This window comes from Caloenas nicobarica, chromosome 21, assembly GCF_036013445.1.
Source record: "Caloenas nicobarica isolate bCalNic1 chromosome 21, bCalNic1.hap1, whole genome shotgun sequence".
Lineage (NCBI taxonomy): Eukaryota > Metazoa > Chordata > Aves > Columbiformes > Columbidae > Caloenas > Caloenas nicobarica.
In genome coordinates, this window is record NC_088265.1 from 5,095,868 (window position 1) to 5,107,897 (window position 12,030).

At 56.2% G+C, this 12,030-nt stretch overlaps 1 protein-coding gene across 3 annotated transcripts; it reads left to right on the top strand.

Annotated features, from left to right (window-relative positions):
• The first annotated feature begins 4,526 nt into the window (after nt 1-4,526).
• Nucleotides 4,527-10,533, top strand: TNNT2 (troponin T2, cardiac type). Of its 3 annotated transcripts, none has more exons than XM_065649501.1 (11): nt 4,527-4,552; nt 5,035-5,070; nt 5,354-5,375; nt 6,318-6,378; nt 6,523-6,639; nt 6,991-7,068; nt 7,209-7,319; nt 7,704-7,813; nt 8,264-8,354; nt 8,884-8,924; nt 10,267-10,533. In XM_065649501.1, exons 4-11 carry the CDS (start codon nt 6,325-6,327, stop codon nt 10,313-10,315), a joined length of 651 nt encoding a protein of 216 aa, XP_065505573.1. In that variant the 5' UTR covers nt 4,527-4,552; nt 5,035-5,070; nt 5,354-5,375; nt 6,318-6,324; the 3' UTR covers nt 10,316-10,533. The 3 variants fall into 3 exon arrangements, with proteins under 3 accessions (XP_065505573.1, XP_065505571.1, XP_065505572.1); XM_065649499.1 differs by lacking the exon at nt 10,267-10,533 and adding an exon at nt 9,569-9,656; XM_065649500.1 differs by lacking the exon at nt 10,267-10,533 and adding an exon at nt 9,429-9,498.
• Nucleotides 10,534-12,030: the final 1,497 nt, after the last annotated feature.

Here is a 12,030-nt window from a genome sequence, read left to right on the forward strand (position 1 = left end):
TGTTTGATGGGGAGCAGAGATGGAGGGGATGGTGCTGGACAGGGGTCCATAGGGCCAAGCCCCCGATGCATCAGAGGGAACGACAACAGCAGGAGCAGGCGATGAACCCAAGGCAGACGGGGCTGGGTTATGACTTCATTTGTCTCCAAAAAGTACCTTCTGAGTCATTGCTCGAAAGTGAGATTTGACAACCCCCTGGGAGCCACAGGTATGCAGCAGCACCCCTCCTGTAACGTGCCTTTCCCGTGCTTGTGGATTCCAGTCCTGGATTCAGCATCTTGAATAAGCCACCCCAAAGCCCGTCCTACCCATCCCGGGTAATAAATGCTCAACAGATGTAGCCAGGAGCAGTTGTTCCCAGACACCCGTCAGGAGGAGAAGTGAAGCAGCGCTGCGCAGGGAACAGGTGGTTTAGCACATGGAAGTTATTTCTAGAGCTGCCTTGCGTTGTCCTGCGGCATCTTTGCTGAGGTCTGGCACAAACACAAGTGATGGACGGGCTGCGCGGGGGCTTGGGCTGATGCTCAGGGCTGCTCCTGGATGCCCAGGGCTGGGGCTGATCATGGGGCTGGTCTGTGCAAACCTTGTGATGGAAACTAGATGAGATGCGGCAATGAATGAAGTCCTCCTGACCACGCCTGGTATGCAGATGGGAAGATGTGCTGGGAAGATGAGCATGGATGCTTCTGCAGACTTATTTGCCCTATTGCTAAACTAGGCTGTGAATTATTCCTTTTAGCTAACTTCAGTCTCAGGGCCAGGACAGAAATGCTCCTGCTGAGCCCAGATCGCCCCTTTCCAGGGCGTGTTGTGCACTCAGAGGGCCGGGAGGTCTCACCGAGATCTCCTGCTGTGGCTTGTGCAGGGCTGTAAATCTGAGATAACGGGATGTCCCTGCAACTTTCTATATCCCAACCGAGCTAAGAATAGTCAAAAAGCAAAACAAATGGAATGTTATAATTGGTTTGTTTTCCCGTGCCCTGAGCAAACACAGCCCCCTGAGATGGCTGCGTGTCCTGGACACGGCTCCTGACAGCAGTTATCGGTGTTGTGTGAGGCTGTGTCTAATCTCCTGCCTCCTATTTGGGGCAAGCTGTGATCCTGGGACGGGAGGGGATGGGGGAGCCTTATCTCTGTTGAGATAATGCTGTCACAGCCTGGCTGAGGACAACTTGAAGCTCCAAGTGATTCGGAGAGATGCAGCATCCCTGCGTCCATGTTCAGGCTCTGGAGGACAGGATGTGCTTGTCCTTACCTCAGCTCCTAACTCTTGCTTTTTCCAATCTGCCTTGAATTCTGCTAGATAACCAGGCATGTCGGACTCCGAAGAGGTTGTTGAAGAATGTGAGCAGTAAGTGGTGTGTTTTTAAACACCCTTCCTTTCTCCTTATACCTTCCCTCCCACGGGGGTTGCAGAATTGCTTAGGGGTGCTGTTTGGAGGGCACTGGCTCTTGTCGTTACCCCAGCACCCAGCAGGAAAGGGCCTTGAGACTCCCCCACCCTGTGGCCACCTGCACCGCTGCTGTGACAGTGCCGAGACCCCCAGAAGTGGGGAGTTTTGCGTTGGGAGCTGTATCAGCACGTACAGAGCAAGGGACAGGCCCCGCATTAAAATTGCTGGGGTCCAAATCAGTGAGATAGTGCTTGGAAAACCAGATGTCATCAGTCTGCTGCTGGGGTCCTACTGCTTCTTCCAGAGCATCACTCCCCAAGGCCCAAATTTGAGGACAATTTTTGCTGGCGAGGGCTGCTGGACCAGAAGATGCACCCTGGAGAGAAGGGGCTCAACATCTGAGCTGTATGGTTACGGGGATCAGCCCAAACACAGCTCCTGCTTCTCATCCACCAGCAGAAAATGTAGATCTGAATCCTCCTCTGACATTTAAATGTCACGACAGACTCGCATGTCTGGCCAGCATCCCCTGGACACCCTGAGGACAGACTGTGCATCTCCCTCAAGGTCAGGAAAGACCTTTGGGACAAAGGTGGGGTGCGAGATGCCCTTTTCTAGGATTGCAGGCCATGGTCACTCGATCTTCTCAGGCTGCAAAATGGTGTTGAACTCCGACCACTGTCAATGTGTTGGTTCAGCACTTAGCTCCTGCTGTCCACAGCCTAACGGTGGTCTGGGTCTTGTCCTGCCCCCACTGCCACCTCACAGTGTGGCACCCAGCAGCCTGCCCAGTGACCACTGCCCATTCCTACCAAACACAGGAGCCAACCTGGAGGAAATTTCAAATTCTCCTTTGGCCTCACCGATAGAGACACGTGCCCTGTTGCAGCACGTCTCTAACTCTGCAAATTTGTGTTGTGCTTTGCAGGGAGCAGGAAGGTAAGAGGATGTGGAGCATCTGCTGCTGCCCTGAGGCTGAAGCTAAGAAATGATCAGAGCAGCTTCAATAACGTGTGTCTTTTTCCATTCCCTCTCTCCTGTCCACACGTGTGTTCTGTGAAGAGGAATACGTGGAAGAAGGTAGGTGTTTCACGTGCGGTTGCAAGGACCAAAGACAAGGGCTGTTAGTGTTTTCTTGAGTGGGTTATGGTGTGGCTCCTTGACTGCAATGGGAAAATCATGATCAGGACAGGAAGACGAGACCATGTTCTAGATTTCTCCATCTGAAACATCAGTAGGATCAAACCCAGCCTTCATTTTCTTGGGATCTCTTCTGTCAGAGTGATCCCTTGACTTGAAACGGATGGAAGTGTTGGACTCAGGCAATGGCAGATGTGTGAGCCCAATAACGGGCGCTGATGCCTCAGCTGCACGTATATGAATGATGCTCAAGCACAAACCTCCAATTGCCTCAATCCCATGAAGAAGCAAAAGCCATGATGCACACAGCTGCTCCGGGGCACAGCTGGGCTGGGACTGGGGCTGGGTTTGGGACCTGGGTTTTGTTGAGCCTCTTGCAGCTTCAGGGCACTGCCAGGCAGCCTGGACTGCTGCACAGCAAAATGTCCTGAACGTTAAAAGCAAAGAGAGGCACAAGGGGGAAACTACTGCAGTGCTAGAGCCCTTGTCTCGTGCACGCCATAGCTACACTCCGCAGCTTTATGGCATCCAGCTAACCTCTATGCTTATTCCTTTCCCTCCTCCCTGGCTCAGAAGAGGAAGAATGGATAGAGGAAGAAGACGGTAGTTATTGCACCTTTCTTTATTTCATCTCTCCACTGCTGCTGTGAATTGTCGTGGGTCGGTGTGTCTTTTGCCTCTCCCTGGTTGGGAAATGGTTTTCTTTCATTCTTCCACTTATCTCTCTTGCTTCTTGCACTCCTTCCCACGCTGCTGTGCTGTGTGTATCTGCTCCTGTGTCTGTGGCTTCTCTCTTACATCTATCGACCAAACGCGCTCGTGGTTTGCTATCTTCTCTTTCTTTCCTTTTCTCTTGCTGTGGGACCACAAGTCTTCCCAGGACCTGTGGGCCCCAGACACTCTGACTGCAATGGAGGACTCTTGTGGGGATATTGCTCCCTCCAGTGGAAAAACGCTCCAACAGTGTCATAAATGAGATCATGAAGGTGCTGAAGGCATGTTCTCTAATGCCAGCCACTCTTGTCCTTTGCTGGTTAGAGGAAAGCAATAGAAATCACTCCCGCCATCCTGGGGTCTGAGAGTATGGACAGCAGGAAAGGGAATGAGGGACAAACCAGGAGGTGGCTAGAAATCCTTTAACTTTATTTCCCGCCCCTCCCCAAAGCACAGAGACCAGTCCTTGGGTGAAGGTTAGAGCGAAGCCCTTTGCTTTCTGAGCCGCTGGTTCTTTCTGCTGTGGCTGTGTCTCCATGGGTCTCTCGGCTGGTTTTGTGCCACCGTTGTCCTGGTACTGGGGTCCGTAGGGAGCAGCAGGAGCGAGGGCTGTTGGACTCATGCTGCCCGTTATTCCACAGGTCAGGAAGAACAAGTAGAAGAGGCGGAGGAGGAGACCGAAGAAACCAAGGCAGAAGGTGTGTGGTGGCTTTGGCAGTGAGCTCTCATGGCTTGACTGGAGCCATGCTCTGTTTCGGTGGGGTGCTGGCAGGGTCTGGGATGTCCCAGCATGGCCTGTAACAGTGGGCCAGCAATACAGATGGACATCTCGCTCCTGGATCTGTGGTTTCCAGTAAGGAGAGTGTCAAAACTGAGCTGCCCTTTCTTGATCTACTGAGTGCTTTGGCCCTGCAAGCGTGAGGATAATGGTTTTTTTTTCTGCTGGTTGCTGATCAAACAGTTTGTGTCCAGCACTTTGAAATAATGCCAAAAAGGAGTTAAGCCTGTTCCACCAAGAGGTCCCTGTAGCCTTAGAGGGGGAACTTGCAGAGCTGGGGTCATGCTTTGTTGTGTCTCACCATCCGAAGAGCACTGGGCTTCACGAGACCTCTCTGGTGCCGATGGGGTTGCCTGATGTGTGTCCCTGTGCTGTCACGGCTGGTGGGGCCAGCCCAGATCCTCGAGTCGGGGTCCTGGGACCCCGCTGTGCTGGGGGATGTGGCTGCCTTCACCCATCGATGCTCATATTCTGCCCATTGCTTTTGAAACAGAACAAGAAGATGAAACGAAAGCACCAGAAGAAGGTAAAGCGGGAATGGAGGAGGGGCAGTTTTTGGCCATTTCAGTCTTGATCCCAGTCTCCCAAGACACTGGCCCCTCCGGGGTTTTCGGTGTTGAATTAATTGGCTACTGAAGAGAGAAAATCTGTGCTAAATGGGTCAAAGCTGCCCTGGCCCAGCCTCCACCAGGGCTGGGGCAGCAGGAGGTCTGCAGGAGGGATGGCTTTGTGCTGCCTAGGTAAGAAAATCACCCAAAATACAGATGGAGAGGGTAGTACTACTGTTTTCCCAGCCTGAGCTCTTGCAAAGCTTGTCTGAGTTCCTCCTGGAGAGAATCTGAGTCTCTCCTGGTCTGTCTGTGGGTGAGGGATGTCCATGAGGGACCCGATCTCTGCTGGTTCATCCTGGGGGTGGATCTGCGGTGGGGACAAGCACGAGGCAGAGGGGAACAGCCTGGCTGGGCAGGGGGCATGGTAGGACTGGCCAAAGCATCATGTTTTCCACAGGTGGAGAGGGGGACGGAGAGAAGGAGCCCGGGGAAGGTGAAGTATCCGTCCTCGTTCCTCTCTGGGGTGGGAGGGACTGTCCTTTCACCTGTGTAAGGAGGTACCAAACATCTATCTGCTCGACCAGGAGCATGAAGATGAGTCTTGGGTTTTGTCACACAGATGGGCACCCCACTGGGTGGCTCTTAGCTGGAGGGTGACCCCCAGAGCAGTCTGTGCTGAGTTCAGCTTAGTGTCGTGGGTTTTGGGTCACGGCATGAACGCAAACGCCGCTGTGACACTAACGTTGTCTTTCTCTCCTGCTCCTGGGGACCCGCAGGTGAATCGAAGCCAAAGCCCAAGTAAGTGTTGGTGCATTTTCTCTGGTGCGAGGTCTGAACTAGAAGCTGTGCCAGGGCAGAGGCTCCATGTGATGGGCTTAGCATCACGATCCACAAAGGGCACGGGACAGGGGGGCCTCAAAAGCATGAAAGCAGGGTGAGGACCTGGGCATGGAAAGAAAAAGGGAAAGAAAAAGGCAGATAAACACAGAATATTAAGAGGATCCTAAGGATGAAGTCTTGAAGCATTTGTGTGCTCCTTGGAGGAGGCCCAGTTGTCCTGTGGCCCTGCAGCTGGTAAAAATCTGTGTGCGCCCCAGCCTGGGGTACATGGTCCATGGCACAGCCAGGATCTCACCTCTCCCATCTGCTCCTGGCCATGGCTGGCATGGGGCAGGCACTGCATGAGTGCCAGCATCCCCGGGGCTGTGAACCATTGCCAGGAGCCTGCAGGTCCTCATGGAGCACTGGATTGCTCCATTCTAGGAGGCAGATCTGCTGTGATCTCCTCAACCCTTTGTGTCTTTATGTGCCTCTACTGAGCATCTCCTGCCCTTCCTCAAGCCCACAGAGGATGAGGATGGTTTCCAGCTCCCTGTGTCAGGTCACACTGGAGCACACTGTTCCTCTGTCCTCTTTTGGGTGAGCAGGGGGGTGCCTGCCAGCCCCAGGGTGCCTGGCAAAGGGTCATGGCCAAGGTTGCCTGCAGCTTGTAGAATTATTCCAGCCATGCGGGCACCTTGGAGTGTTTCCCGGGAATACCAGAGGTCTTCCTCTGAGCCTGTCCAGCTGGCAACCTCCAGCAATTACACTTCCTTGTCCTCAAAATGTGCCCGCTCTGCATCCCCAGGGGGCTGCGAGGCTCAGAGAGGAAGGCTGGGCAGATCGGTGCATGGATGAAAGGCACCGGCCTGTCCCAGGTGTCTGCTGCAGGCTCACCATCCTGCTCACCTTCCATTGCAGGGTCTTCATGCCAAACCTGGTGCCTCCCAAAATCCCAGATGGCGAGAGACTGGATTTTGATGTGAGTAGTGCACTCAGTGTCAACCCCCATGAGATGATCCCCTCACATCGCTCCTCCACACGGTGTCCAGGGTCTCTGCAGCTCCTGGAGGGCTTCACTCGTGGGTGGGAGCGTAGCCATCAGCGCTGTTTCTGTCCGGTGCAGGACATCCACCGCAAGCGCATGGAGAAGGACCTGAATGAACTGCAGGCCCTCATCGAAGCCCACTTTGAGAGCAGGAAGAAGGAGGAAGAGGAGCTCATTTCCCTCAAGGACAGGATTGTATGTCTACAGCCCCCCCCCGCCACCGCTATTGCCACCTCTGTGGGCAAACAGCCACGATTCTTTCCTCACAGTCCCAACCACAAAGACTTGAGGCATCTCATGTCCCTGCAAGTCAGAGCCTGAGATTTGAGCCAAGTTTTGTACCCTGGTGCTGGGAAGCCCGTAGTCTGGTTGCCTGATGGACATACACCTTCCCCTGCAGGCTCTGGTCCATGTGCTCTCCTGGGAGATGTGAGAGCAGTAGATCTGCCCTGGGGGCTCTCAGGGCTTTTGGGGTCAGGGACGTGTCCCTAGGGACAGGGAGGATGCAGATTGGGGTGTCCAAGCCAATGTTCTCTCCTCCTGCAGGAGCAGCGGCGAGCAGAGAGGGCAGAGCAGCAGCGGATTCGCAGCGAGAGGGAGAAGGAGCGCCAAGCCCGCATGGCTGTGAGTCTCCCTCCAGGGCCGGGGAGCTTGGGATGGTCTTGGGGAACACAAGCACACAGGGGCACGAGCTGTGTGTTGCATGCAAGACAGTCCACGAGGTCTCTATCCATCCACTCCTGACCCACTCCTGATCCTGGCAGGAAGAGAGAGCTCGCAAAGAGGAAGAGGAGGCAAGGAAGAGGGCTGAGGAGGAAGCGCGGAAGAAGAAAGCTTTGTCCAACATGCTGCATTTTGGAGGCTACATGCAAAAGGTGTGATCCCCCTCCCAGGTGGTTGCAATTAAGCCACAGGTGCTGCTGGGAAGGGCTTGACCAAGGGCTGGCCCCACGGCACTGCGCGCATTCTCAGTGCTGGTAGACTGTGGTTCCTACAAGCAGAAGAAGAAAGGCCACCACAACTGGATCACAGCAGAGGTCAGAGGGCCAAAGTGAGGCCACATGCTGGCCTCATCCCTGCCTCTGGGACAGGGACGGGGTGTGAGGGGTGTCTTGTCCACTATTGCCAAAATTTCTTTGAGGACCTCATGTGCTTCTGGAGACACAAAAGCAGAGGGTGCTGGGGGCAGAGCTAAGGACAGCGGCAGAGCAAAAGCTGGGCAGATTTCCTTCCCTCTGACAGACTGATGGTTTCCTCAGTCAGAGAAAAAGGGTGGGAAGAGGCAAACAGAGCGGGAGAAGAAGAAGAAGATCCTCAGTGAACGGCGGAAGCCCCTGAACATCGACCACCTCAGTGAAGACAAGCTGAGGTGAGCACGGGCTGCAGGAGGGATGTCCAGAACAGGGGCTCTGCTTTGGGTCCCACCTCCTGGGGCAGGACCCTGGGCCAGTGAGGGCTTCGTGGGGCTTGCAGCCTGGACAAGAGGTGGTGGCACCACTGGAGATGGGCTGTGACACCCCACCGGGGACATGGGCTCGGTGGCTCTGCTGGGCCACCACTGCCAGGCTGCTGCTGGCCATCAGAGGGAGCCATGCCCACATGCATGGGACATGCGTGTCCCGTGTATCCCAACCTCCCGCCCATGTGTTCCGTCCCCACCTGGGACTGACCAACACACCCCTGGGTGGGCACAGAGCCTGCAGAGAGCCCACCGGGGTGCAGCGGGCCAGATGGTGGCATCACTGCCCCATCCCCTGCAGTGACCTCCCTGTGAGCCGCATCCCTTTTCTGCACTGACACCAGCCAGCTCTTCCCACAGGGAAAAGGCCAAGGAGCTCTGGCAAACCATCCGCGACCTAGAGGCTGAGAAATTTGACCTGCAGGAAAAGTTCAAGCGGCAGAAATATGAGGTGAGCCAGGAGGTCCTCCTGTGGGTTTGCTCGCCCTCCGTGTGCCTGGCTGCTCCTTCTGCTCCCCACGTGGGACACGAGGTGTGTTATCTGGCTGGTGATGCTGTTGCAGGAAAACTGGCTGCATCAGGAAAGGATCCCCTTGTGCATGGGGTGACAGACACCCGTGAGGCTCTGCACCACAAAGCAAAGCCACATCTGCCTCCCTTTTGGAGATAAGCCCGGATCAAACCAACCCTTCCAGTGCTTGCCAGTCATCCTGGCAAGGCTGAGCCCGCAGCTGTGCAATGCTGCAGAATGTGGCAGCTGCTGAAAGAGTCTGTGTGGTGGCCCTGTGACCTCCCAGCTCCTGGGGACGTGTGCTTTGCACCACAACAGGCTTCCTGCTGCCCCATGCATCACAGCCCTGTGTTAAACCCCACACGAGAACCCCAGGGGACAGAAATCAGTCATGCACCTTCACCCCAACCCTCATTCCTGCATGGGGCATCCTGCCAGGCCTCACCATCCATCCATGTTTCTCTTGCAGATCAACGTCCTCCGAAACCGTGTCAGTGACCACCAGAAAGTGTAAGTCCCTGGGCAGGCAGAGCATCCTTCCTCAATGCCTCCTGCCTTTCCAGCTCCCTGCTCCCCTGGCCCCAGCTCCCTCCCTGGGTATCTCCTGACTCTCCCTTGCAGAGCCACCTCCTGTCCTTCCCACTCCTGCCCCTTGTCCCACTGGCGCCCAGTGCTCATGGACCTGCAGGTCTGGCCCAGGGACTTCAGTCCGTGCTGCTTCACTCCCGTTGACAGACCCCTCATTGCCTCCCACCTCCACCAGCTTCCCCCTGCCCCAGAGACCCTGGCCGCGGATGGACCCCGGGATGACCCCACCTCTGCACAGGGAACCTTGTGTCCCATGTGGTCCTGCCAGCCTCCAGCTGCCCCTAGCCCTGAGGGCTCTGCCCAGCATCTCAGAGAAGGTGCTGGAGACCCCAGTTTGTGTGGGAGGAGAAATCCCATGGGTGGCGGGAGCTGTGCAGCCCTGCCAGGACAGGGGAGCCTGCCCCTGTGCCCATGTCCCCTGCACAGGACTGGGAGACCCTTCATAGGAGGGTGGAGGTGGGTGTTTAGCCCTCACCCCTGAGAACACCACGCTGCTCTTGCATCCCCATCCCACCCTGCCAACTCGCACGAGAGGTGCTCAGCCTGTCCCGCGTGACATTCAGCAGCATCTCCCCCCGCTTACACCAAATCTCTTTTCTCTTCTGCCCCAACATGGCCCGTTCCTGCAGCAAAGGGTGAGTACAGGCATTTCCCGAGTGCCGTGTCCCCCACCACGCGTGTGCTGCATGGACACTGGGGCTGACGTGGGGCCAGCAGTAGGGCTGGGGACGGGCAGCCAGAGCTGGGCTGGTGGCTCCTGGGATAATGTGCCAGAAATGCCCTTCGCTGTCCACATGAGCCTCCTCCTCTCTGCTCACCCGTGCCCAGAGCGGTGCCCGTTCCCCTGGTGCTGGTTGAGGTGAGCGATGTGGTGGGTGCTGGAAACAGCCTCACAGGTTCTGGTTCCTGGGAGAAGGATCCCGTGGCTGCCCTTATCCCTCCGCAGCCAAGATTCAGCTCCGTCGTTTCTTCTCTGAAGGATCCTTGGGAGGGAGGAACATGGGAAGGGAATTTGGGCTCCTTAGAAACACCTGGCAGAATGCATGAGCTTGTTCCTGTACAGTCCCAAAACACACACTGACTCAGGTGCCAGACTCTTACCTGGGGCCACTAAAGACCTTTTTCCTCACAGGGCAGTGACCACCAACCAGAGATGGCTTGGGACTCTTTGCAGGGCCTGATTCTCCTCCGATGGCACCCACCTTCCCCCTCCTTTCACAGTCACTAATAACTTTTTGCCTGTGCTTTTCTGCTTCCCTTCCAGGGCAAAGGGTGCCCGTGGCAAGACCATGGTTGGTGGCCGGTGGAAATAGATGACTCAGAAGGCAAAGGAGGCTCCATGTATTGCCTTGCAGTCGCCCAGCTGGCTTCACCACGTCGTGGGGCCGGCACCTGCCCTCCCACTGCACAGAGCCTGCAAAGACCTTGCCGCAGGCACCGTGTGGTCTGGGGGGCAGATGCTTTGTGAGGTGCCGTTCCTCATCTCCACACCCCCAGCTGATGTTGTATCTGTAAATAAAGAGAATGGTGACGGGGTGTGGGTGTTGCCTCCATCCCAAATGAGCCCAGAAGGAACAGCCCCAGGACAGTCCCAGCAGAGCTCGACTGAGCGGGTGCAGCTGCATACCCGCTCCCTGGGGTGCACGAGGATGCATCGACCACCCAGGACCTCCTGAGTAACATGTCCCCTTGCCTCACAGCATCTCACACCTGCAGTCCTCGGGAGGTTTTATAACAGACCTCGGTTATCTGAGCTGCTTCTCCTGCTGCAATTTGGGGCAAGCCTACTTATGGCCACTTTAGCTCCTGCTTTCCTGCACCAGAGCCCCCTCGCTCGTCTCCGTGTCAGGGCTGACCCTGTGGGACAGTATGGATGGGGCACAGCTTCCAAACCCCTTGGCCCATGGATTATCTGCAAGCCCTGCTTCCAGGCCACTTTAATCCCTATTCCTTCTTCTTCCCAAAGGGTCCGGACCAGCTGTGTTTGCCTCTGCATGCTTCTGACAGCAGGCAGAGATGAGTCAGTGTGGAGAGATGGTTCATCTGTCCTTTCAGGGGTGCAGATCTCTCTCATCCAGCTGTGGGCACCTCTGCAGCACACTCCCACATGCAATGCCCATGGGGGCACATCAGCTGCATAATCCCAAGTGTTCGCAGTGCCTGGACCTGCACTGTCAGCCAGCAGAAAACACCAGGCTGGCATGACCTGGGGCAAGATGTCCCTTGCTGTTGTTCAGCAGCATCCACGAGGCATTTCCCAGAGCAGTGGCGAAGGGGGTGGATGCACAGGATGGTGGATCTTCAAGGGATTCTTGTCCCTTGGCAAGACATTTTGTCTCCCTTCTTGCTGGGGCTGCCTGTCCTCCCCATCGCAGGCCCAGTGATGTGGGGGCATCCTGCAGATTTCTCCCTTGTGCTGCCTGTCAGATCACAACTTGTTTTGCTGACCTCAACAATTGCCATCTGGTTTTGGGGAGAAAGGCTCTGGGAAACCTCAGCTTCAGTGAGGCAGCAAACGGAGGGCAACTGGCCCACATCACCTGCCCCCTCAAAAATGAGGCGTGTGGGGATGAATGCGATCCCTTATTGGGACAAAAGGGGAGAGCTGGGGAGGGCAGCAGTGCTGGGACATTAAATACCTGGAGGGTGGCTGAGCAAAGGTCTGTCAAGTGACATTTCCACCCTGCCCGACATGTGGCTCTGGGCAGAAAAAAAATATCCTGGCTTGGAAAAATATATCCCCTTCTCCCAGGCTGCAAAGATCCACCCGCAAAACCTTTCTGGCAGACAAGGGCCGGTGCCCGGTGCCGTGCAGAGGTGCTGCAGCTGCTCTGCCCGTCCCCGCGGGGCTGGCAGCGCCCAGGGTGGGGGTTTGGGGACACTCCCTGCTTCCCACAGCGATGCCTGTCCCGGCAGCGCGCTGGACCCCCGCCAGCCTGGCTCCCTGCGCCGGGGCCGAAACCTGCGCGCTCCCTCCCTGCCTGGCACCTCCCTCCTGCGCCCCGTGCTCGGTGGCACAATCCTGCGA

What these genes read in the sequence shown, in the direction of transcription:
- TNNT2 (XM_065649499.1), top strand. Translation starts at nt 6,325, where the DNA reads ATGCCAAACCTGGTGCCTCCCAAAATCCCAGATGGCGAGAGACTGGAT. An exon ending in GCGAGAGACTGGATTTTGAT is followed by an intron (nt 6,379 to 6,522) that starts GTGAGTAGTGCA and finishes TGTCCGGTGCAG; the next exon opens with GACATCCACCGCAAGCGCAT. An exon ending in TCAAGCGGCAGAAATATGAG is followed by an intron (nt 8,355 to 8,883) that starts GTGAGCCAGGAG and finishes TTTCTCTTGCAG; the next exon opens with ATCAACGTCCTCCGAAACCG.